General features: G+C 40.0%; 1 protein-coding gene across 3 annotated transcripts in view; it reads right to left on the bottom strand.

Moving 5' to 3' along the window:
* Positions 1–21539: 21539 nt before the first annotated feature.
* Positions 21540–27008, bottom strand: part of LOC109916784 (T-box transcription factor TBX4) — a 141560-nt gene continuing 136091 nt past the window's right edge. For all 3 annotated transcript variants that reach the window (XM_048612675.1, XM_048612677.1, XM_048612676.1), the window contains exon 9: positions 21540–22507. In XM_048612675.1, coding sequence (XP_048468632.1) covers positions 21891–22507 — 617 coding nt within the window. In that variant the 3' untranslated portion in view covers positions 21540–21890. The remainder of the gene's footprint in view (positions 22508–27008) is intronic.

Raw genomic sequence — 27008 nt, 5'->3', positions numbered from 1 at the left:
TATTGTAACACCATCTGGATCTAAAGTGATGTTTCTTACTAATATCCCTAGAAACATGGTCATTGCTTGTCGTTAAGTGCATGGAAAGTATTGGTTTGATCCCTCAGTCGGTAGACAGCAAGTAGAAGAAACCTTTGAGGAGCAGCACGATGAGTAGCACCACTCATTACAAAATATGTGAGTGTGGTATAGGGTTGTACATTCTGTATTATAACAGGAGGAAGCCTCTATGTTGTAGGCATAGAAATTCTGAAGCATGAGGCAGAAATGTTTGGATACAAGGTTCAGTTATCTACCTAAATGCTTTGTGCCTCTTCTAGGCACCTACTAGGGCTCATAGAATCCAACACAAAATAACACCTGACTCAGTACTTGATCTCCCAAATGATGCAAAATCCCCTCTTCAACAGTTATTCTTGTTAAAGGGAAGTAGTAGATGTCACTTGGTAGTTATGATGTGAAAAGGATGGAACATTGAGTGGTATTAACATTTAAAATTTTTATTACCAACAGTGAGACAGCAGAACTGAAGGAGTTGTACTCCACATGAGCTTCATAATTCCCTTTGGCAAAATGTGTAAAATACAATTAATACTTTTATCTGGCAACTATTCCTACGCAGCCTTCCATCAACATTACAGGCGTCATTTTCCCATTTTCAGCTAAATTGTTTTGTCAAGTGAGATTCATGGCAGAGGTCTGCTAATGTTTTGAAGAACAATCTTGTGTTCTTCATCTTATTAATTATGTAACCGGGCTCTTTGGTGCTCTTCTTGCAAATCACATTACAGGAAAGGTGAAAATACTCATCACTCAGGGCCTTTTGGCTGCTGGCACCATAATTAAAGCTGAGCTGTGTATCTCTTCAAGTAAGAAACGACCTCCCGCATTGGTGCTTCATCATTATAATTAAACACATGGCCTAGAAAGGAAAGCTCACATCCCTGCTTTCTGGACAGGGACTTGTACATACTGGTGGATGATGTAGTGCAAGAAGAAGGTTAATGAACTCCTATGCTCTCTGTGGGTATGTGCCACCATCTTCTGTCTGCTACCTCCCACTCAAAAGGCCAGTATTCATCCTACCTCAGCTGCTGCATACCCCTATCACCCAGATTCATGGACTACAAAGCTCACTATTATATGTATCAGGTCCACTTAATGGCCCTCAACGGCTTCATCCTCCCAAACTATTAACCCTTCCTGCCTTCTGTGCTTCACTCACTCACTGGGGTCACTTCACCACCTCTCCTGCTCTTGCACTGCCACTAACTGTTCTTCCATCAACTACCATTAAACTCAATCCCTTCCTTTCTCTCATGTAATGATCAGTTTTTTTTCAGTTTGGATTATAAACTGGAAAATGGAAGTTGGACACTGCTCTGTAGCTTAAGATATTTGTTTCTGTCAGTTGTTCATCAAGTGGGATTGTGTGATGTACACTTCATTAAAGAGACTAAATTACTTCTTGGATCCCTGCAGTGGATTCACATTTGAAACACAGTAGCACCAGGATTTCTTGTGATAAAATCTGCCAAGCGACAACCTTCAAACTGATCCAGCTGCGGTTTATTTTATTAAAGACCTGTTTGTGCGGTGCAGCCAGAGACATCCAGAAACTGGAAAATAGGGAACATCCTTCTCTCCCTTTTCTGTGTGTGAAAAGACAAAGGGTGGGTATTCCCAGGCCCAGAAAGACATGGGCTATGGCGAGAAATTTGGAGAATCATGTGAGAATTTATGTGAGGCCTTTCTCAATTTTGGGAGCAACAAGTCACACTTTCCAAATAAGTTCTGGACATTGAGATGAGGTTCTTGCTAGTGAGCTGTGACAGACCTATAAATATGGATTGTTACTCATTATCGTCCTCATTACTACCTAATCTCACCTCATTAATATGAAGGTTCCCATTGTACCAGACACGGAGAATTCCCGACATGTAAGTCAAAGCAGATACCTAACGACTTCAGCTCTACGCATTCTTCTCCAAACCTCGACCCTAGACACGCAACACCAACATCTCTTGGCTAATCTCTTGGGCAACAGCCATATATACCCCATGTCCACAGAAGCTGGAATCCAACATGTGCAAACCTTTCTGCACTATCATGGCACATCTCCAATCCACTCACAGTATGCTTCAGCACTTTAATGCTGCACTTTTAAGTGCGCTGGACCCTCATTGCACTGCAATAGGGAGGAGGTGGTGTAGTGGAAACGTTACTGCCTAGTACTTGAGAACCTCAGGCCGATGCCCTGGGGACATGTGTTCAAATCCCTTAAAGATAAATGATGAGATTTGATTTCAATTTTTAAAAATCTGGAATAAAAAGCTAGACTGATTGTGACAATGTAACCACCACTGATTGTTCTAACAGGTGAGGTCCTGAGAACGGGAAATTGGCAATCAGGCTGAACCTGGTACTCACAGTGTTCAGTGTGATCTATGGTTGCCTTCCTTGATCTGCCAATTGCTAAAAGTGACCACTGAAGGGAAATTGACTGCAGCCACTCCTGGAGTGATTGCCAAAAACACAGGCTTCACTTTTGCCCAATGGGATGCTCTTCAAGGTGAATCATGCACCTGCAGAATGCAACTTGAAATTATTTACAATCCTATCGTCATGTAAATGAAAAGCATGCTGTCTGCAAGTGTGTGGGATACAAATACTGGTCAGAAACAATATCAACCACGTCACTGGTCATTGCACATTGCATATAGGTATTATTTGAAGCAGAAATAATCACAGACAGCCTTCATTGAGGCACCTGTGGCCACAACATACACATATGTATACAAAGCACAACTGAAGTGTAAATATAATGCAAGTCTTTTGTCATGGGTAATGCGGGTCTAGAAGGAGATAGGATCAGTGTTCATGCAGCCCTTACACTTTGCTGCTATGAATTTGCCACATGACTGGTGATGTATTTCTTGGAATAAAGTCCAATGTCAAGGTTCCAAGATGAGTCAATATACAGCCCTCCTTGTCAGAATGTTCTGTGTCCCATTGTAAGTTAAGACTTAATTTATAAGGGATCAGACTGCTCTCATTGCTAAGTACCCGTTCTGTTTCTTCTGCACTCCACACAGGGTCATTGCAAGTGAGACTGATGGATCCAGCCACAACAGGGGTTATTGTCGCTGTTGCTGCAATGCAATGGCAATGTAGGAAATGGGAGAGAAACAGCTGCATCAGCACGCCCAGGAGAATCAGCAACTTCCACCAGAACCTGAGTAGCCTCCACATGAAGGAGTTGCAGCTGAAGAGCCCCTCAGAATGCATGAGAGGTATAAGAGGGCCAGGTGCCATCGTCCTTGATGCCATTTCTTCAGGAAGAGCAAGGCACAGTGTTGGCACAGGCTGAGAATGTCACAGGATACTGTGAGCAGAACCTGTGACCTGAAAGAGTGAGTGGCCATCCAATCCCTGTGGATGTCAAGGTGACTGCTGTGTTGAAACTTTATGCAGTAGCACTGGAGCCTGTGTGTGATCTTTCAATGGCCTACCCACAAATGTACCAGGTCTGTGCCCAATGTTATTTGTGCCATAACACACCACTTCATCTCATTTCCCCACAACAGACTCAGTACTACAGCCCAAGTAGTAGGACTCAGCAACACAACTAGCCCCCCCAGGTGTGGGGTGCAATTGACTATCACACTGAGAGAGCCATATCTTATTGCAGTTGAGTTCATCAATAGAAAAGAGTTCCATTCCATCAATGGGCAAGTGGCCTGTGATTATATGTTCTCATTCTTGGAGAATTTCACCTGGTACCCTGTGAGATGCCACAGTTCTTACATCTTTGAGAACTCTTGCATTCCTGCTGCATTTGAAAGTCCAGGTGCCTTACAAGGTTAGATTCTGGGAGACACAATTATCCATTACAACCATGGCCAATAACACGTTATGTAACACCTTGACTGAGGTGGAGCACAGATACAACTAATTTCTAATGGCCTAATTTCTGCTCCTATGTCTTATGGTCTTACAATGTAACCCATTCTTCAACGAGACAATGGGCCTGCTGAAGATAGGGTTTCAGTGCTTGGACTAGTCAGGTGAGGCCTTGCAGAATCCTCCGGACAGAGTGTGCTGAATAATCCTACTAATGTGCTATGCTCTGCCAAACTAGAGCAGGCAATGAGGGGATTTGATGGATACTGAGGAACTGGGAGTACGGGAACAGTCCTCTGAGGAACAGGATGACAGTATTGAGCAGGAGAAACATTACATTATACATGATAGACTGTGTCAGGTGCTACAAACTGGACAGGACTGACTTGACACTCATTTCCAGCAGATGAAAGCTCAGAAGAAGGGTCTGGGCCCGAAACGTCAGCTTTCCTGCTCCTCTGATGCTGCTTGGCCTGCTGTGTTCATCCAGCTCTACACCTTGTTATCTCAGATTCTTCAGCATCTGCAGTTCCTACTATCTCTCAAGAACTGGAGAGTTTGCGTGTGACCTGGTGTTTAAACAGCTGTAGTTATAGGAATGTACAGTAGTATGTGCAAGGATACATCAGCCATGCCAACCTGTTGGATTTGTTTGAGGCTGCTGTGCTACTTACATTGGTGATGAAAGGCAACTCGAGACTGCCAATGCTTAGCCATATCTACGGCTGGGGTTCCTAGGTGGTGCCTGCACCAGTGATGCCAGCATATGCTAGGATGTCACGAAATCGTGACAAGTACTTCTGGTTCTAGAAAGAGGGAAAATTGGGCTAATGTCAGAGGAGAGGGGCACCATAGGATCATGGTAGGTACTTAATGTGACAAGTTTGGATCAATACCATGAGAAAACTTATTAGGCCTTGGAGAAAGAAATCCTCCATGATCCTCAACAAAGATAACATTTTGCCAAACTACGGTAAGATTAAGCTCAAAAGCTCTTAGCAACTTGAATGAAAAAGAATCTAATAAAAGGAAAGACCTAGGTCTAGCTTGTCACCCATTGAATTGAAAATTGACTATTGCTCTGCAAACAATGTTGTGTTATCATTGCTAACTGTTGGAAATAACTCTCCACCTTTGTAATCTGGACTTTTGATCTATAGAAATAGTTTCCTCAGTCTACATTTTCCCATCTGTGTTTGTGTCAAACTGTTTTGTCTGTCTCATTTGTGAACGAGTGTGCGTGTGTGGAGGGGATTAAAGGGCATAAATTTAAGTCACATTGTTGTAAGTTAGTAATTTTTTTGCCATTTGTTGAGGAATAAGTTTGTTTACAGTAAATGGAGTTAGTGTCTTATTAACATGAATTACTTTTGTCCTGGAGAGCGGTCATTCAGGAAAATTGATTATCTTAGTGGTTTAATTGGGTATTCACACATTTCTGATAGCTTGTGGAATAGTGATGCTCAATTATTCATGCAGTCTTCCCAATTAAGTTACCCCAAAGGCTTGGGTCTTTGAGCAATAATAATGTATGATTGAATGTGGAGTGAGGGTAATTGATAAAGATCAAAATGACAGATATCAAGTCTCTCATATTATAAATTAAAGTGCCATTGGTAGTAGCTAAAACAAACCTAAAGATGAAAGAATTATCCCTGATGGATTTAAGAAGACTCAACAAAAGCTAAATTGATGAAATGAAGCAAGTTATGGATGGAATAGCCTGTCAAAAAGACAGAAGTTATGAATTATTACTAAAGCATCTGGAACTGGTGGAAATATAGGAAGGACTCGGTACACTAAATGCTGAGTCACTTGAGTTAATGAGAATTAAATTAAATTAAAGCTGCTTGAACATGATTAAGAATTGAGCTAGAGAAGAAAAGAACATTGGAAATGAATGGGATGGAGAATAAAAGGCTTGAACTTGAAGAAAAGGAATGAGAAAGGGAAAGGGAATTTAAGTGGATGAAATTAGAATTAAGCAGAGGGAGAAGGATAAAGGAAGGAAAAATGGTGGAAGCTAGTGAGTACTGGCTTTAAATGAGACTTTAGATGCCAAAGAAGGCTCTGATGAGGAAAATCCTACTTCTACTTTGAATTCCAGTAAGGAAATATTTAAATTTGAAAGGCCCTACCAAAATTTGAGGAAAAGAATGTGTAGACGTTCTTTATGTCATTTGAGAAAATAACAAGACAAATGAAATGGCCCAGTTAAAATTTGGATGTTGCACAAGCAGAACACTTTGACAAGGACATCACGTGAAATTTATGCATCACTATGAAGGGGTTCCTACACATTATAATGCTGTAATAAAGGCTATTTTGAATGCATACAAATTAACTCCTGAAGCGTACAGCATTACTCATCACTTGGGTAATATGCTGGAAATCAAGCCTTCTATTCCTGGGTCATCACAAGACTTAATAGTTTTAAAGTATATGATGTTCCCATTTTACCTATCTGATAGACTTGGGTTAACAGACATGATTGACCAGGATTCTGTACTTAACGAGAACTACTATTTATTACAAATTGACAATTGATGGAGAAACAGTTCAATAGGATGAGTCCTCAGGATTTGATGGTGTGTTTTTTCTGTTTCCCAAGTCCTTCCATTTTTTGATCTTTTTCTTCAGTATCCTTCACATCTTCACAGGAATCACAGAGTGACTCTTTCACACATTTTAAAGTCCCTGACTTATTGGTTTAGAGCAAAGTGGCTCGGTAGTTAGCACTACTGCCTCACAGCGCCAGGGACCCAGGTTCAATTCCACCCTTGGGCAACTGCCTGTGTGGAGTTTGCACATTCTCCCTCTGTCTGTGTGGGTTTCCTCTGGGTGCTCTGGTTTCTTCCCACAGTTCAAAGATGTGCAGGCTAGGTGGATTGGCCATGCTAAATTACCCATAGTGTTCAGTGGTGTGTGGGTTATAGGGGGATGAGTCTGGGTGGGATGCTCTGTGGGTTGGTGTGGACTTGTTGGGCAGAAGGGCCTGTTTCCACACTGTAGGGATTCTATGATGCTATGATTCTTATAGCAACATGTGGGAAAAAACAACTAGCTGTCTTTAGCTTCAGGTATTTTTATTGGACGGAGAGAGGGACACCCTGTCCCCTTCCAGAGGTCTGAGGGCTTCCCCCGAATTGTTCACAACCACAAGCTGCTACTCATGAACCAATCAGAGAGCTATTTCTGACCGCACTCATATTGTACATATTTCCCATTATTTATTTGTACCTTGACCTATTGTTTGCAAACACGACTTACAACAGTAACTTGCTTTTAAATGTCCAGCAAAATCCTTTACAGAATCCCTAGATTGTGAAAACAGACCATTTGGCCTGTTAAATTCACATTGACCCTCTGAAGAGCATCCCACCCAGACTAACCACATCTCTTTAACCCTGAATTTCCCATGGATAATCCACTTAACCTGCACATCCCTGGACACCATGGACGATTTAGCATGTTCAATCCACCTAACCTGCATAACTCTGGACTGTGGGAGGAAACCGGAACAAACCCACACAGACAAGGGGAGAATTGCAAACTCCACACAGACAGTTGCCCGAGGGTGGAATCAAATCGGGTACATAACACTGTGAGGCAGCAGTGCTAACCACTGAGCTGCCATGCTGCCCATGCTTCCTTAGTCCCTTGTTTTACAATTGTCCTTTCACCAATTCAGTCCATAATAAAAGTAAAGTTAAATTAAGAAATGTGGTCTTTACAACAGGGGAAAAATTGAGGAAGCAGCCTGGATAAACTTATGTTGAATTTGAAAGAAGAAAGCAAAATAATTTTGACAGGACATTAGGAGTAAATTCCATGTCTGAAGCTCCTAGTGAGGTTATTTTCATAAGAGAATTTATAAATTATTTACCTTTTGCAATGAAAACCCATGTTAAAGACCAAAAGGTAGCAACTGCTAGACAGGCTGAAGTAATGGTTGACGATTATGAACTGATTCATAGAACTAAATCTGATACTTGGATAAACTTGAAAAGGAAGAAGTGGGAGAGTGAAAGGAAGGCAAGTAGCCAGTATAAAGATCAGACAGCAAGGAAAGCCCTGGTATCTTCTCAGACCAGGAAAAAGATTCTGAGGGTGGAAGAAAAATTATGTGACTAAGTGTTTCCATTGTCAAATGAGACCTTTGTGTTTAGATTGCTGGAAGTTATGCGCAAAGCCCATAGGACTTGTTGGGGACTACAATAGTGAGTTCTGAAAAGGGAGTCACAAAGAAAAAACTGTGGATTAAATTGTAGCTTTAACTAGAACAGGAAACCAGAGGTAAACACTGTTTACTGCAGGAGAAGTGAACATGGTAGGTGAATGATTAAGGGTTTTTATCAAAAGGAAGTGTATCCCTTTTTTTCTTCATATCATGCAGCTAAGCCCATAACTAAATTAACAAACATAGGAGTTATTCAAATTCTTTCTGGAGAAGGATACAGTTTTTCCTCAAGAGAGTGCATTGGAAGTCCAGGTGTTGCTAAACAGGGTAAGTGAAGAGTATAACCCGATTAAATTGTACTGAGTGCAATTGGAGTATGACTTGTTGTCTGGAACAGTGGGAGGAGGAGTTGTTAAGAAATTGCCTGTGGATGGAGTTGATTTACACCCGGATAATGATTTGGCATGAGTGAAAATTATAGCTTCACCTATAATAGCGGAAAGCCAGGGTGAAGTTTCATTTTGTGTGGTGAAGAGGGCAATGGCCAAACAAAGCCATCACCAAAGGTTAAAATAATACTATAATCAAATGGCATAGTGTGGCTAAACTTTCTTTAAGGATGGGGATAATTCCCAAGAAGTGTTTGGCATGTCTTTACTTTTTGAGGCTCAGAAAGCAAATCCAGAGTTAAGAAAGCTAATACAGTCAGCCCACACTAAGCTGAGGCTGAAGGAGTTCAGGAAAGTTCATTTTATTATAATGAAAACTGAGATCTAAAGATGTCCTCACCGATTTTCAGGTGAAGAATGGACGGTAGTTCATTGAATAGTAATACCGTCCAGATGTCGCAAGGACATATTGCAGGTAACATATGAAATTCCTAAGGCAGGACATGTAAGAATATGGAAAACTCAAACATTGATAAGCAGATTGTTTACCAGCCAGGACTTCATAACGATGTAATACAGATCTGTAAAACAGGCACCTTTAATACCCATACCAGTTATTGAAGAACCATTCAGTAGAGTGTTAATAGATTGTTGGACCATTACCCAAAAATGGAAGTGGAACACCAGAATATCATTACAGTTATGGATATGACAACTTGATTTCCAGAAGATATTTCTTTAGGGGCAATTACAGCTACAGCCTCCTCCTGCAGAAGTCAGAGAGATCCTAACCTGTAAACACCTATCACCACCACAGCTTCCTGTCACTTCTTATTCTGAATGAGCACAATGTCTCGGCATGATCCATGCCTATCATCCACATAAATCTATGCAGAGTTGCCCAGTGACTATAATGATTCTCTCAGCAACCCAGTGCAATGAATCCTATTCCCAGTCTTGAATTCCCTACTTTCCCCAGGAACCCAACAACTGTCTTCCTGATAAGCCCCCTGACCATTTTTGCCCAAACCCTCAGAACTGACTGAAGCATCTCAGCCTGCCTATCTGTAATTTCTGGACTGGTTGCTCTTGATTAACTGTTGCTCAAACCCCAGACTGCAATTACACAGATCTCCAGTTCATGTCAGACCATGCACCTGACTTTCTGTGGCTAACCACTGGATTGGAATCTGCCGAGGCCCCAGATGGTTAAGTGCACCCCACCATGATAATCTCCCTACCACTCCACTTAAAAAACACTGCAAGACACAGAGGCTGGCAGCCTGTAATTGGGCACTGAACAGCCTGTGCACTAAGGAAGAAATGTGAAGTAGATAGATGCTGGCAATCTCTATGATGTGCAGATGCTGATGTTGGATTGGGTTGGACAAGGTTGGAAATCACGTGATACTAGGTTATAGTCCAACAGGAACAAAAACAAAGTTACCGGAAAAGCTCAGCAGGTCTGGCAGCATCTGTAAAGGAAAAAAACAGAGTTAATGTTTTGGGTCCGGTGACCCTTCCTCAGAACAGGTCCAACAGGTTTATTTGAAAACATAAACTTTCAGAGCCTCACTCCTTCTTCAGGTGTTAGTGAGTGAGGTAGAATCAGACACAGAATTTATAAGTAAAAGATCAAAGGGTCATACCACTGATGAGGATGTACTAAACAAACCTAAGATGCTGTTAAATCTTTAATCAGTTAGAAGGGCCTCAGATCTTCGGGTAAACATCCTCTGAGGCGAACTTTGGAATACACAACAACGCAGAGTTGCTGAGAAGAGGCTGATAGCCAAATTCAGTACCCATGAGGACAGCCTCAACCGGGATCTTGGGTTCATGTCGCAGTACAGGTCACCCCACCACATTATACACTCTCTCACACACACGCATACATACATACACACTCTCTCTCTCCCCCCAGTACATACACACACACACTCTTTCTCTCTCTCTCTCTCTCCTCCCCCCACACACATGCTCTCTCTCTCTCTCTCTCTCTCGCACACACTTGCTTTCTCTACCCCCATCTCTCGCATACACACAGACACACAAACGCACATGTGAAACTATGGGGTGAATTTGTATTTGCAGATGTATTCTATTTTGTTCAAAAAGCAAACAATTTATAGACAGTCAGTCAATGCGGCATTTTATAAATTCTTACTTTAGAAATAAAACTAGTCTAAGTCCAAACCAAAACAAGGCCTCACACCTAACATGCATTGTCTGACCTAAAATGTCACCTCTTCTTTACACTGATAAAACCTTTAGTTTTCTCAGGACAATGACTTGAAAGGAATTCAGGGATTTATGTATACATATTAATCAATTAAAACCTTCTAACTGATTAAAGATTTAACAGCGTCTTGGGTTTGTTTAATACATCCTCATCAGTGGTGTGTCTCTTTGATCTTTTACTTATAAATTCTGTGCCTGATACTACCTCTCTCACTAACACCTGAAGAAGGAGTGAGGCTTCAAAAGCTTATGATTTCAAATAAACCTGTTGGACTATAACCCTGGTGTCATGTGATTTCTGACTTTGGCAATCTCTAAGTAAGTGTTATGTAAATAAGCAGAAAGAAAGCAAGCTAAGGGCCATTTGATGCATCCTGTCTGACTATTTCTAACTCAGGATGGGGTGTGGCTTGGAAGGGAATTTGCAACAACCATTGCAACAACTTGCATGCTTCAGTTTTTTTTAAAGGAAAGGATATTGGAAATACAACATTTGGTCAAGAATTCATAATTTTAAAACCATTTTAAATACATTTATAAATGTATGTATAAACATTGTATTATGCAATGGATAATGGATATACACACATTCTAATCCTGCTAGCTGAAATTGGATACAATAGAAACGAAAAACTCAGAACTCATTGCCTTTCTAATGTTCCTGGTTGTATTTAGCAAATGGATGAGGCACTTGCCTAAACGGACTTCACAAACTAAATGAGGTTTCTAAAGGACCCTTATAATTCTAAGGAATTATAACTGAGGTCTGTACAGGGAGACTGACTAAAGAGTTCCCATAAGGATGAAGCAGGTCTATTGCTGATCTTCAGACAGAAGAGGTCCTCCAGTGTGAGCAAAACTTTCATTTATGGGGCTAAGAGGAATAAATGTGAGCCGCACAAGTGCAACATGGAAATTTGCAGTGTCCTCTGTGCTGGACTCCACTCTTCTCCACTTCCCATTCCTTCCTAGTCATTCCATGTTAGAAGCCACCCTGTGTCCTCTCCCAGCCATTGCAGATGGGAAGTAGACCAACAACAATTAAAAGACAGCAAGGAATTAAAAATTCTGAATCTAAAACACAGACCAGCTAATGCATTTCTTATTTGTCTTGATCATTGTGCTCTTAAAATGACAGGGTTGAAATTGATTCCAGGGAATCTGTCTCATGTTCATCACAGTTATTTTGTCTTTGGCTTGATTTTATAAATTGCTAATTACTATTTCTTCTTACTCCTGTAGGTCTGGTTGGTTCCTACAGCTGTTTGGCATTGCCCACTGCTTAGAATTCCTGATACCACACTGGCAAAATGAAAAAGGAAGCAGTGAAATCTGACACGGAAAATTGGCTTTTACTGTCGTTTCTTCACCTAGTCAATTTCCATATATGAAGCAGGTCTTTTATCTGCAACAGACATCTGATGGCTATGTTTACTGCCTATATTTTAACTTATGTGGTAAACTTACAAGCCTATAAAAACATAAGTAACAAACTCACAGTTTCTGTAATTTTCAGACCACGATAAAGCCATTGACTTAATTTGGATATTAGAATTCAATCCTATAGCTGTTCTTTTTCAGATGCATTTTACTGTGTGATGACAAATTTGAATACTTCAGAATCAGTGCTATTAGTGGAAATGTCCTGGCACTTTTGTCACTGGAGTGTGTTTTGAACTCACTGTGACACCTGATTCTCTCAAAATGAATGCAGTCTCCTAGGCTGTCAGCAAACTGAAATGAATGTCAGACTAAACCGGGTTATGCAAAATCTCTGGTGAATGCACAGTAATTGTCTTGAGAAGACATCCATACTATATATCGTTTAGTCTGGTTCAATTCGAGCTCTATTCATCTCAGTTAACCCTTTCAGTACCAGAGATGTATTGCACACTCTATGCTAACTGGCAGTTGCTTCTTGTTGTACCATCTTTGTAAATGTTAGGGCATATTATACTGTGAAAATAACAAAATGCTTGAAGTATTTCCTTCATTGCATGAAACATGTTCACCCTCTCATTAGATGGCCATGGATGAAGAACAGGTTCAACTTCCCCCATCAGCACAAGGTCTTAGAAACTGAATACATAATCCTTGGTTTTTCTGACAACATATCTGGTGCATGCTGCAGTGACTGTCTGTTTAAAGCAACAAACTAATGAAGAGAAGGGCATCAATAGAATTTGTATGGAATACTACTGCCAAGTCCCGCATTCATCACTGTATTATACCAAATATGCAACTTTAAAGTCAAAAGCTAATAGCCGGTTTTAAAGTAGTCAACTGTTTATTCTTTTAAAATCTCATTGCCTGAATTCTTTTTCATATGATGGAAGAGTAGCACATACTTATACGTTCAGCTAGTTGGCCTGCACATATTTCTGTAGTCAGTATAAGGACAGATGTAACAGGTTATCAGTTCATGGAAATGGGTCAGGCAATACAAAAGTGCAAATGACCTGCTACAGCTGCCTAAGTTGGCTCTGATCCAAGATATCACACCTGCTATGAAGGAAGGCAGTTTTAATGTAGCTTACATTAATGTAGTTTATGTACAGCTTATGCTTGCAGTGTGGCTGCTGAGTACTGTCCAAATTATGCAGGACAACAACTGACCAAGGCTTCTCCAACAGTTCCTTCCAAACAAGACACTCGCCACCGAAAGAACAAAGGCAACATGAGCTAGGAATGCCACCACCTCCAAATTACACAACATCTGACTTGGAAACATATTGCTTCTTCATCACTAAGTCAAAATCCTAGAAGTACTTATCTGTGGAAGTACCTTCACTGTGTAGACAGCAACAGTTCAAGAAGAGCTTAACAAAGGCAATAAGTGTTGTTTTTACCAGTGAAACCATATTCCATATTTATAACTCCTATAAGCAGAGAAGTAATTGTTAGTAATTAGAGGGAGATATGAAATACAAACATATGAACATTCGAACACGGTGCACAGCCTGCTCCACTATTCAGTAAAAACATGATTGATTCAATGAGATAAAATTTCACCTCATCTCTGTTATAAATGGGCAATTCCTGATTTTTGAACAGTGACCCTACATTCATGATATTTCTGTATGAGAAAAACATCAGCTTAAAATGTATCACCAAGTAAATCTGGAGTTTGGTGTGTGAAAATAATAGTTGTTGGTTTTCAATTCTGTCTAGCTATATATGTTGGATATGCCCGATTGACTGAAAATTGAGGGAAAAATATATATGCAAAAGTGATTATAATTTCACAAAAGCAGAAATGTTTTTACAGGAAGCTACAGATAATCAAGCACTGAAAATGTAGTTGGTCTGCTGGGTGTTTGTTTACATTACTACCCAAAAATTTATATTTTTTTAAACTGTAGGAATAATTCTGAAGAAGTCACAAGATTAGTTGAGTTGGAAGATGTTTTCTGGCTTATTTGGTGCCATCATTTCTCAAAGTCAGCCTTCCCATCCCTAATTAAACTTTTAAAGTATCCACCTGTATAGTAGCCTTAATTTATCATCTCATCCAAAATACAGCCTTCATTGTGAACTGGAAGTGGAATAGACAGATCTTTTTTTAAGAGGCTTGACTAGAACTGTTAGGGTGAATCAATGCATAAATTGTGATGGGGATAGATGCGTACGTGATGCATGAGGTGCTTGAGGTTTAAAAGGAACTTCCTTCTGGTCATGAATGAATGTACCATATCCAAATCATTTGCATTTCCAAAGGGAATTCCTATCCTTTGCATTTTGTTTGCTACAAGAAAAGCTGTGGGAGAGGAGTGATAAAGAAAAGTTTTGGTATTGCAAAAAGGTCAAGACCTATAATAATAGTGAGAAGAAATGCACTGAAGAAAGGGCAAAGTAAAATAAAAGCTAATAGTTGATAAGAAATAAATGTTTCAAATCAACTCACAAAACTCTATCACAACTTTTAAGAATCCAACATCAGAGGTCAGATGAGCCGATCTGTTATGTAGCTGTTTTGTATGTGCAAGCTGCACTAAGGAGAAGAAGGTAGAATAAAAAGTCATGAAATGCAGCTTCGTTCCATTCAATAACATTTAAAGCTTTAATAAAGCTTTTACCAATCAGCAACTTGGCTGCTGCAAAGAAGTAGCATATATTAATGACTTATCCCCACTGGGATGATATGATCAGTTCACTCTTTCATATATACCACATGATCTCCATGCAGTCCACTACTCAATTTCCAGGGATTTTATGTGGAGGATGACTTGATTATTATACAAAAAAAGCAAAATAAATTAGAACAAAGCACTTTCAACTTTGGAATTAGATGCTTTAAAAGACCCTCAATTTATGATGAAAAGTTTTCATTGAGTACAATATACTTCCAGTATTGTTGAAATCAAATTGATCGGACCAAAGAGACTTAAAAAGTTTGAATTAACCCTGCCAGGGTTCGGGTGATTAAAATATTAAGAAGCTGAGTCATTCAGACTAGGTCCCAGGTCTGATCCATGATCTGTGTCATATCAGCTGTTCTCAATTGGAAAAGAGGTAAGGGAACCAGAGAAGGTCTTTACACCTCTGGGAGAAGAAAGGGAAAATTAGTCAATGTTGCCCTCTTTCTAGCCACAAAAAAGACCCTACTGGAGGTGCAAGGGGGTTCTAGTCTCCACAAATTGTACGTAAGCAAAATGTCAGCCACTTCAAAGGAGGTGAGAATAATGGAAAAAAATATAGAGAAAAAACTTTGAATTTTGTAAACTAGTTTGCGCAATTTTTTTTGTCGCAAAGCATACCTTAATGATGAGGCAGAGAAGAAAAAGAAGCAAATCCTACACTCCAGATTCCACTACCCAACGGAACATCCAAGTCATTTAGGCAGAAAGATATGTGGCTTGAGAATTGACTTGGTCAGTCACATGATGACAGCAGAAAGTCACAACTCTGTGTAGAGATCAGCTTCGAATCAAGGGACAGCTGACAATGACAAGTTACCACAGTGGGATTAGGTCAAGACAAAAGCTGTTATTTCTCAAACATTTAGATTCTATATTTAGGCATACAGTCTGGGGGAGATGTTAAATGATGTCTGTAAGAGGGGAAAGCTGTTGGTGACATGCAACATTTTCAAGCATTTCTTAGTGGCCAATTTACAAATTGGCGTAGTCTAAGAATAAATTTATTGCACACAGTCATTGGGTGAAATTACTCTGTAAATTGCTACTCTTATAGTGTAATTTGGAGTTTCAGTGCACTTTGTTCCAAAGTTCATTTAGTTCCTGATTCTGGACTATATTTATAGGATAAATAACATCATGTGAAGCACACCACAACAACATCACCACTAACATTTAGTTACAGACTCTTGTAAATCACAGGGAAATAGGAGAAAAAGGGAACTAAACAGGAGAAAAGAAACAAAAAAAGGGAAGAATAAACTGCAAATCACAATCTATGGACTAGTCCATTTTCTTACATATGACTTGTTGAAACACACGTAGTTAAAAGTTTGCTTCAAAGCTTTATGCAAACATTTTGAATAGTGGTTGATCTCTATCCTTAACAAAGTAAAGTCACAGGTTACAGAGAAAAACACTTTTAAAATGTTTATTAATCCTGAATATTGTAAACGCCAAAAAATGTGACCAGCCATTTGTTTTTCTTTTGGACCAAACTCCATATCTAATTTATATAACCAAGTGGCAGCTGGAATAATCTTTCAAGGTCACTAATAACATAAACCACTACAAAATCAAGGTACCTATACTATAAAGATTCTAATATACCGCCAATCTTACAGATCAGATTTTGGAGAATTAAGGTAATCTCCTATGCTACAGCGTGATCTTGAGAGCCTCAAATGAAAACCATGGAATTATTGTTTGGTCTAGTTCCAGTGGGTCAGTTTATTATTGCTATTAGTCTGGCAGATAGCTAGTTTCAGGGAAAGAGCCCTGGAATTAGAATCTAATCAAAGAGCTTTTGAATGATGAAGCTTGTCATCCCTCACTGTGTAAGTGATACCAATACTTAATCAGATTCAGAGAAGTACAAACCAATGCTGGCAAATCTGCGGCTGGAAGAAATTAGTGGTACCTATGAAAATCATGCTACAACCACTAAAATCCAATCCTTGTCAGGTGAATGAGCTGGCAGTAAATATCAAGCTGCATTAAGGCTGAAGCTCTGTCAGACCCAAACTGTTTTATCCTTCTGACTGCAGCAGGAAGTATAGCCAGCTTCAGTAGCACCAGGTGGGGAAATATTTACATAAACACCAACAAATAAAATACAGTCATATGAAATGCTTGTAAATATTTTTCCATCTCTGATTGACTAATTTGGATCATAAGAAGATTAAATTATGCAGAGTGCAAATATTGAAAACAGTCAAATGCTCTGAGTAATGATCCTTCTCTGAATTATTGAAAAGATATATTGTTCTGATATTTACAATACATAAAATATGGTCAAAACAGTGGTCCTGGTCTCTGATAAGATATAACACCCACTGGACAAGACTTTTGTTGAATTGAACTATTCATAATTTGAATATGGAAAGTCTTACTTAAATTGCAATCACAACAATTCATACTGAGTTTGTCACATTATTTTTTTCTCTCAAATGAAGATTAAAACTTAATTTCTGGTCCCACACAGCCCTTCACCAATGTGTGAAACTGGAAACAATTCAACTTCTGTGCTCAGCTTTGCTTTGGGTCTGATCCCAACATATTTCTACTACTGCCTTAGAAGAATGGCTAATAATATTTCATTGACTACATTTTGCAGCTGAAATGGATTCGGCACAGCCCTTAAAATTGAACCATGGAAGTCATCACTCAATTAATCCACCAGATAAGTCTGTCATAACTTTTTAAAAGTTTTTTTTAATGCAATGATCTGACTCTGGTATAAATAGGCAGGTTGGGCGTTTGCGGTATATGATATTCACACAGCTCATGGATCTGATAACAAATTTCTGAATGTGTTATTACTGTACTATTCCACCGAGTTTCTTGTAAAATATATCATATACAATATGCCCCCAGCACATATCCTATATATGCATATTTAAAGCTGAATATAATGTGTTGAGAAAAAATGTTTATTACTGCATAACATATTCTTCTATTTGGTCAATATTGTCAACAGACTCCTTAAAAAGTTTAAGGTAAACAGACTATTTACAGGTAAAACCCATGGCAGAGAATGTACAACATATTCAATTATTATTTTCAGAATGATTAAAGCAGTGTTGTTTCTTAAATTTAAGTTGAAGCAGATGTTTACTGTAATGTTACATTATTTGGTAGAGAAATGTACTTTCTGAAGCAGATATAATAAATGTAATGGGATAGGTTGTCTTGTGGCTGTGTACATTCTGCTTCATTTAGGAAATGTGCACAGTTTGTGCAGTAAATGCTTAATTTTATGGCTCTATTGCTCATGAAAAGTGAATGTTGATTCTACTAATACTACATTGCCTTGACCAGCACTCAAATGTCAACATGTACCTTATTGCTATACAAAGTATTGCTGGTTATCCATAGCATCAAACATGTAATTCATCCTCATAGGTCCATGCCAGTTAATGTTCCACTCACATCTCCTTACATTTCTTCATCTAACCCTGTCCACATATTCGACTACTCCTTTATTCCTGCACTGCTCACCTAGCTTCCTATGAATGCATTCTCATTGCTGTCTGGTTAATGAAGGTTAATTGATCAATGAAAGTTGTGTTGCCTGGTTTTGATTTAATCAGTTAATTATCGTGGTATCTCCATCCTAACCATAGTACAACCAACAGCATCCTCTTCTCATGCTGTATAATTTGTTGTTTAATTTCCATTGTGTTTTCTTGCATTTCAGTTCTGATGAGTACAAAATGAAAAGCTTCAACTTCATGTCATTTTAGCGATGTTTAAGTCTGTGCTACCAAGGATTCAATTGCCTAAGATTGAAGCATTCAGATTTGCCCAAGTGGAACCTATCTGCTCAAAGGGAGTTAAAGAGTAGTGCTGTTTTTGAAACCCTTGTCTGTATCTGTTTTAAGTGTAAATTTAAAAATGATAATTCTAAGCCTGTTCTCATTAAGTATGTTGGACATTTTGGTAGTCATTTTAAATTAGCAATCCCAACAACGATCCTCCTGAGCTATTCAGCTACACTCAATTTGGCTGTTTTAAATTATCATGCATTATGACTGCACAAAATAATTTTGAGGAGTTCATGCAATTGAACAAGTCACTTGCATGGTACAAAAAATGTAATTTGGTCTTTAGCCCCCAGCGGAAAATGAATGCTTTTTATCTCATAAATATCTATCGACATCAATAGCCTCATATTAGGATTTTAGGGACACGCATTTGTATATGCTTCAGTTATTTATTTTAAAGTTCCCATCCTTATTTTCAAATTACTCCATGGCTTCATGTCACCACCATCCCATTCCCAACTTTGTAACTTCTCCAGCTCTATAATCCTCGGTGATTTCTGTAGTTCCCTCATATTTCCAATTTTTATTTCTTCCTGATGAAGGGTTGTGGCCTGAAACATTGACTTTCCTGCCCCTTGGATGCTGTCTGACCAGCTGTGCTTTTCCAGCTCCACATTTATTGACTCTAGCTTCCAGCATCTGCAGTCCTTACTGTCTCCTATTTCAAATAGATGTTTTCTATCAACAGCTCATGGTTATAGGTTATGAATTTTAATTGTTTTCTGGTATGCTTTTTTCTACTAACGTAATTGTGCCCTTCCTACTGCAGATACAAGCAATTATTAAACAACTGATTGCTGAAAACATCCTTGTGATTTTAATTTTCAAAATATTGCTCACAACAATTCTCTTGCAGCTGTATTTTAAACCTATATGAAACACACTGCTGTGCAGCATGCTACTTATAAATCAAGATTGATACTGGTGGCATTTTAATTAATATCATGTGACAATATACAACTACAGACTTCAGCACTTATTATCCCAATAGATGCCTCTTTTGGGCCTACTCATGGTACAAACTACCAGTTTGGCCACAAAACAATAATGATTGTGCTTCAAAAAAAGTCAATCAATTTTGAAGCATGTTGGTACATCACAAGTGAATGAAAAGGCACTATATAAATGTATGTTCATACTTTTAACATGCAGTGCAGTACTGATTGCATGAAGAGCTCAATGGAAACTATTTTACAGAAACAGCAGTGCAAGGAGCAAAATTGAAGAATTGGCAGCAAACCTTTGGCTTGAACTTGTGTGGCATTGCGCTGCATTTGTATTTCTCATGTCAGTTTAATGTTTGCAGAGCAAATTAAGTTTTTATTTTAGTGTTTGAATATGGATCAATTGTTACATTGTCCCTTTTCAGTAGTCTCCTGATATTGGCCAATTGTAAGAGGAACTGTAAAGTAATGCCGGCCAGTTCTATACAAGAGAGAAGGGAAGAACCGAGCTTGAATCCAGCACGTACATCTTGTGTACCTTCTAGCAGAGGTCATTGCACGAGCAGAAGGTTATCCATCCATCTTTTTACTTGAGACAATGTATTGAGTCACAAATAAAGGACACTTTACAATGATTTCTGTGCAGGGTTTAGAGTAACAAATTTATAAACAACCTATTTATAGTTTTGCCACTGCTAGCATACAGGAAAATCTTCCTTCTCCTAAAAGTGCCTATATATTTCACATTTTCCTTACATAGAAGACTGCATAATATCAGAAAATAGTTGAAGAAAGATTGTTAAGAACATGAGCTGAAAAGTAGCTTTTGAAAACATGATTGAGAGATTTAATGGATGTCAACAGTTGGGAAGTTAATTTACAGCTGACTGTACAACATTCTCATGGGGTTAAGCACTAAACTGTGTGATCATTTAAAACACAAAGGCATTAGGCACTGTGGGTATATAAAATGTTTCAAAGATTCAGAGATCATCTGATTTTAGGATGGTGTTTCTGAAACTTTTGTTTAAAAGTGCTTCATATTTTTAAGCCACTATTTACCAAATTGATTCATTGACAATTGCACATTGGATAAATACCCCTTTTTCTCAATGTTCTCTGCATCAGCATTGTAATCTCACCTCATTGTTTACACAGGTTTTACACTGCAAACAACTGATTACCCAAGTTTGCAAACAAGTGAGTTTTCTTATTAGAAACTGCATGTAAAAGGCTGTATAGTTGTGTCAAATTATGCACATGAAAATGGCTAGCTTACATGGGTAATTAAGCAAACAAATATATATTTGGTATTATTCAGTAACTGGACACTTTTTCAAACGTTAAGTAACAAAAAAGAATAATTACAAGTTGGTGCTCCTCACAGTGCAGTGGATTCAGTCACTGACACACTGCATCACAGGACATAAGGACTTGGGTTCTCCCCAGTGATCCTGCACATGGTCACCCCACAAACAACAACCAGGGTCAAGCAACAAAAGGTTCTGGGTTTGTATGATCCCATACCCAAATGAGGAAGAGTAAGTTGGTCAGCAAGTTGCTTTCTTAAGAAGGATTTTACTTCTCCCTGGGGCCAGTTCGGTGCAGCACTGGCAGACAGCTGGCAGCAATTTTTCACCCACACTCGACAGAACAAAGCACAACATGAGCAGACAATAGGAGATGGGGCAGGTAGGGGATAACCCAGCAGAGTGGGGAGTTGGTCACAGAAAGAAAAATTCAAAAATAATTACAGCTCCAGCCACTGAATTCACAGTCATCAAAAATTATTCATAGATAGATGATTTTAAAATATGATACTGCTCTTTATATATTCCACTATTGGATATAAGCACAAAATACTTGACTTTTAGCGCTGTCCATACAAGAATGTGCAGAATGTTTAGGTTTCCCAGTCCAGTCACATAGAACTTCACAATAGGAGAGTACTGCAGCATTGCCCATTATGTATTTTTAAGTTTACTCAACTTGCATCTTTGCAGAAAACATTTTTACAGTTGGTTTCATCTCCTCAAACATTGAGCAAGAATTGCATAATCTAAACAAAGCAGTGAAAATCAGGAGTATTCTTGAAGGAGTATCCTTGAAGATAATAATAAAGTATCTCTGGTTTAGCAGAGTCAAATTGAGAAATTAAATCAAGGCAAATTGTAAGCTTTTGCAGTGTGAAATCTATCTGCCTAACATTAGAAATCCAAAATGGTTTCTACATCCTTCTTATTAATACTGCTTGGTTATATTAGTCTGAGTCAACTGTCTGTCCAGTTTGTCACAGGCCCCAACCCAGAATGGTATTGGGTAGGTAGCTCCCTTGGTAAAGATAGACTTTGTGAGAAAAGAAATTCCCGAGTGTTCTGAGCGTGAGGAGAAGGTGGCACTCTCTCATGTGGTGAAAGAGGAATTCTGTCCCGTGAAGAACATGAAGAAATGGGTACCCGTTGTCGAACCTGGTGCTGAGGTGGTGAATGATAGCCACTGAACTGTGAATCGCAGGGAGGCTGTGCACTCTGTCCTGGAATGGTGGAGAGATGGGGCATCATGGCAGTGGTGGTGAAGTGAGCTGAGAAATGCTGATAAGGAACGGTTTCCATGGTCTGAACACTGCAGTTACCATACGGTGGCACGGAAGCCCACATGTTGCAGTTTAATGTTTGAGGAGGATGCTCCTCAGCAGCAGCTCCTCCAGGCACATCACTTCCAGGTGTGGAAAACATGCAGGCGTCCCTTAGATCTGCTTCATTGCGATAGGATGGACTCATCACCTGTTGGTCATATGGCGGCGGACGAAAGTAATGTTCTTCGGCAATTGAAGTAGGGGCTTCTAGAAAAGGCCGCTTACAGGACAGCTCTGGATGACCATGGGCTTCTGAAAGGAGACAACAATATGTTTATCATTATCATTAATCCCATGGCAGGACAAGAAATTATTATAGATATCCAACCAGAGGGTGCTGAGTTGATGCTTGTTTGCATTCTGGGAGTGGACCTCACAGTTAGCGTGGGCCTGAAGGGTATCATGGAGGAACCTGCTGTTAAGGAATGGTTAGCCCCAAACATTACATTACTGAGGTGTTACCATCCCTCCTTCCTCCTCTAACCAAAAAAATGGAAGAGGTAAGGTTCAGAGGCGACAGAACATCGTGAGAGGCCAGTCAGCAACGAGAGTTCTAGCAGGTAAAGGAGCACGATCCTAAACTGTTTCTGGAAACTGTTGTTGGTGAGTAACAGATAAGTTTTGAGAAATTGTTATTGGAGCAGAGAGCATCGGAAGCTTCAACTTAGTATTAAAAGTATTTAAATTGTAAGGATTAATTAAATTAAAGGGGCAAGACATGGCAGGAGAGCTCTAAATCATAGTTTGCTCCTCTTGCTTGAAGTGGGAAGCCGGGCATAATTCCAGTGCCTGGGACCTGCATACGTGCAAGAAGTGTATCCCGTTGCAGCTCCTAGAAGCCCGGGTTTCGGAGTTGGAGTGGCATGTGGGGACACTGTGGAGCATTCGCGAGGCAGAGAGTGTCATGGATAGCAGGTATAGAGAGGTGGTCACACTGCAGACTCAGACACTACAGGCAGGAAGGGGATGGGTGACCACCAGGCAGAGTAGGAAGGCTAAGCAGGCAGTGCAGGAATATCCTGTGGCTATTCCCCTGCAACACAGATATACCGTTTTGGATACTGTGAGGGGAATGGCCTTTCAGGGGATAACAGCAACAGCCAAATTCATGGCACCATGGTTGGCTCTGCTGCAGAGGGAGGGAGAGATAGACATAGAAATGCTATAGTTATAGAGGATTCAACTGTAATGGGAATAGATAGGCGTTTCAGTGGCCACCAATGAGAGTCCAGGGTTGGTGTGTTGCCTCCCTGGTGGTGGGGTCCTGGATGTCTCAGAACGGCTGCAGGACATTCTGGAGGGGGAGAGCGAACAGCCAGTGCTTGTGGTACATGTTGGTACTAATGACAGGGGTAAGAAAAGGGATGAGGTCCTAAAAGCAGAATATAGAGAACTAAGATGAAAGTTGAAATGTAGGACCTCAAAGGTAGTTAGCTCAGGATTACTACCAGTGCCACAAGCTCGTCGGAGTAGAAACAGCAGAATATATAGGAAGAACACATGGCTGAAAAGATGGTGTGAAAGGGAGGGTTTCAGATTTGTGGGGTATTGGGACTGGTTTTTTGGGAGGTGGGACCTGTACAAACTGGATGGGTTACATTGGGCAGGGCCAGGACTAATGTTCTTGGGCGGATTCTTGGCAGAATGGTTGGGGAGGGTTTAAACTAGTGTGGCAGGGGTGTGGGAACCAGAGGAGTAGGGCAGTAGATGCAGAAATTGAGGGAGAGATAGAAATCAAGGCAAACGTTACTAAGAATGAGAACAGGCACGGAAACCCTACTGAAATGAACAGAGGAGGTGGTCCAAAATGCACATGTTTCAATGTGAGAAGTATAATAGGCAAAATAGATTAACTTAGAGCTTTGGTTAGTACTTGGAACGATGACATTATTGCGACTATAGAGTCTTGGCTGAAAGAGGGACAGGACTGGCAGCTAAATGTCCCAGGCTTTAGATGTTTCAGGTGTGATAGAAAGGGAGGTAAAAGGGGTGGGGGAGCTGTATTACTGGTAAAGGAGTATCTCACATATGTACTGAGGGAGGATACATCAGAGAACTCATGCAGTGAGGCAGTATGGGTAGAACTCAGGAATAGGAAAGGTGAAATCACAATGCTGGGGGTATACTACAGGCCTCCCAACAGCCAGTGGGAGACAGAAGAGAGAATATGTAGACATATTTTAGAAAGATATAACAACAGCAGGGCTGTTGTGATGTGTGATTTTATCATACCCTACATTGACTGGTACTCACTACATGCTAGGAGCTTGGCTGGGCAGAATTTGTAAGGACCACTCAGGAGGGTTTCTTGACACAATATGTAAACAGTCCGATCAGGGAAGGGGTTATACAGGACACGGTTTTAGGAAATGACCCCAGCCAGGTAAGTGAAGTTTCAGTGAGGGAGCATTTCAGGAGTAGTGACCACAATACTGTGAGTTTTAACATACTCATGGATAGGGATAACAGCAGTCCTCTGGTGAAGGTGTTAAATTGGGGGAAGGCAAACTACAACAATATTTGGCAGAAATGGGAGAATGTTGATTGGAGGCGGCTATTTGAGGGTAAATCTACATCGGACATGTGGGAGTATTTGAAATGGCAGTTGATTAGAGTTCAGGAGTGGCACATTCCTGTGAGAATGAAGGATAGGTATGCCAAGTTACGTGAACCTTGGATGACCAGGGATGTTATGACCTTGGTAAAAAACAAAAGCGAAGCATACGTAAGGTCAAGGAGGATGGGAACTAATGAAACCCTTGAAGTATATAAGGAAAGTAGGAAAGAGCTTAAACAGGAATTACAAGGGCTAAAAGGGATCATGAAAAGTCATTAGCAAACAGGATTAAGGATATTTTTATACATATGCAAAAAGCAAGAGGGTATTATCCAGTGTTGGCCCACTCAAAGACAAAGGAGGGAAGCTCTGTGTGGAGACAGAAGAAGTAGGTGAGGTCTTAAATGAATATTTTGTATCAGTATTCACCAAAGAGAAGGAATTGATGGAGCATAATCTCAGGGAAGAGAGTGTCTAGTTTCTAAGACAACTTGCTCTTACAAAGGAAGAGGTGTTGTGCATCTTAAAAAGTATTAAGGTAGTTATGTCCCTGGGTCCTGATGGAATCTATCCCAGAATATTAAGGAAGACAAGTCAACAAATTGCTGGAGCATTGACAGACATCTTTGTATCCTGTTTGGCCACAGGTGAAGTTCTAGAGGACTGGAGAATAGCCAATGTTGTCCTATTGTTTAAGAAGGGTAACAGGGATAATCCTGGAAATTGCAGGCTTGTGAGTCTCATGTCAGTGGTAAGGATTGGAAAAAATTCTCAGGGACAAGATCTATATGCATTTAGAAGCAAATGGAATTAGTAGTGATCAACAGCATGGTTTTAAGCGAGGGAGGTCATGCCTCACTAACTTGATGGAGTTTTTGAAGAGGTGACAAAGATGATTGATGAGGGAAAAGTGGTTGATGTTATCTACATGGACTTTAGTAAAGCCTTTGACAAGGTCCCTCATGGCAGACTGGTACAAAAGGTGAAGTCACATGGTATCGGGGTAAGCTGGCAAGATAGATACAGAACTGGCTTAGTCATATAGGAGACAAAGAGTAGTAATGGAAGGATGCTTTTCAAAATGAAAGGCTGTGACTGGTGGTGTTCCACAGGGATCAGTGCTGGGACCTCTGCTGTTCGTGATCTACATAAGTGATTCGAAGGAAATCGTAGCTGGTCTAATTAGTAAGTTTGCAGATGATACAAAGATTGATGGAGTTGTGGATAGTGAGGATGATCATCAGAGGATACAGCAGGATATAGATCAGTTGGAGGCATGGACAGAAAAATGGCAGATGGAGCTTATTCTGGACAAATGTGAGATGACACATTTTGGAAGGTCAAGGTGGAAATTATATAGTGAATGCAGAACCCTTAGAAGTATTGATATGCAAAGGGTTCTGGGTGTCCACAGATCACTGAAGGTGGCAGTCCAGGTAGATAAGGTTGTAAAAAAGGCTTATGGCATGCTTGCCTTCATTGGAAGGGGCACTGAGTATAAGGATAGACAAGTTATGCTGCAGCTTTATAGAACTTTAGTTAAGCCACACTTGGAATATTGTGTGCAGTTCTGGTCACCACACTATCAGAAGGATGTTGATGCTTTGGAGAGGGTACAGAAAAGTTTTACCAGGATATTGCCTGGTATGGGGATTTTAGCTATGAAGAAAGGTTGGATTGGCTAGGTTTGTTTTCATTGGAACGCAGGAAGGGCAACCTGATAGAAGTTTATAAGATTGTGAATGGCATGGATAGAGTGGAAAGTATGAGGGTTTTTCCCAGGGTGGTGAGGTCAATTACTGGGGGACACAGGTTCAAGGTGCGAGGTGTTGGGGGAGGGTGGGGGGGTAAGTTTAAAAGAGTTGTGTGAGGCACGTTTTTCACACAAAGGATGGTGAGTGCCTGGAACGTGCTGCCAGAGAAGGTGGTGGAAGCAGACACAATAGCAGCATTCAAAAAGCACCTGGACGAATTCATGAATAGGAAAGGAATAGAGGGATATGGATCCTGTAAGTGAAGACAGTTTTAGTATGGAAAGGCAAAATGTGTCGGTGCAGGTTTGGAGGGCCAAAGGGCCTGTTCCTGTGCTGTATTGTTCTTTGTTCTTCTAGATACAGTTTTCTCTGCCATGTGGCTGTAATAGTGATAAACTATGGCAGCACAGCACTGAAAATATTATTCATTGTTGATTCCACT

This window comes from Rhincodon typus, chromosome 26 (assembly GCF_021869965.1).
Source record: "Rhincodon typus isolate 14 chromosome 26, sRhiTyp1.1, whole genome shotgun sequence".
Taxonomy (NCBI): Eukaryota; Metazoa; Chordata; class Chondrichthyes; order Orectolobiformes; family Rhincodontidae; genus Rhincodon; species Rhincodon typus.
This window is presented reverse-complemented; position numbering and strand designations above follow the sequence as displayed.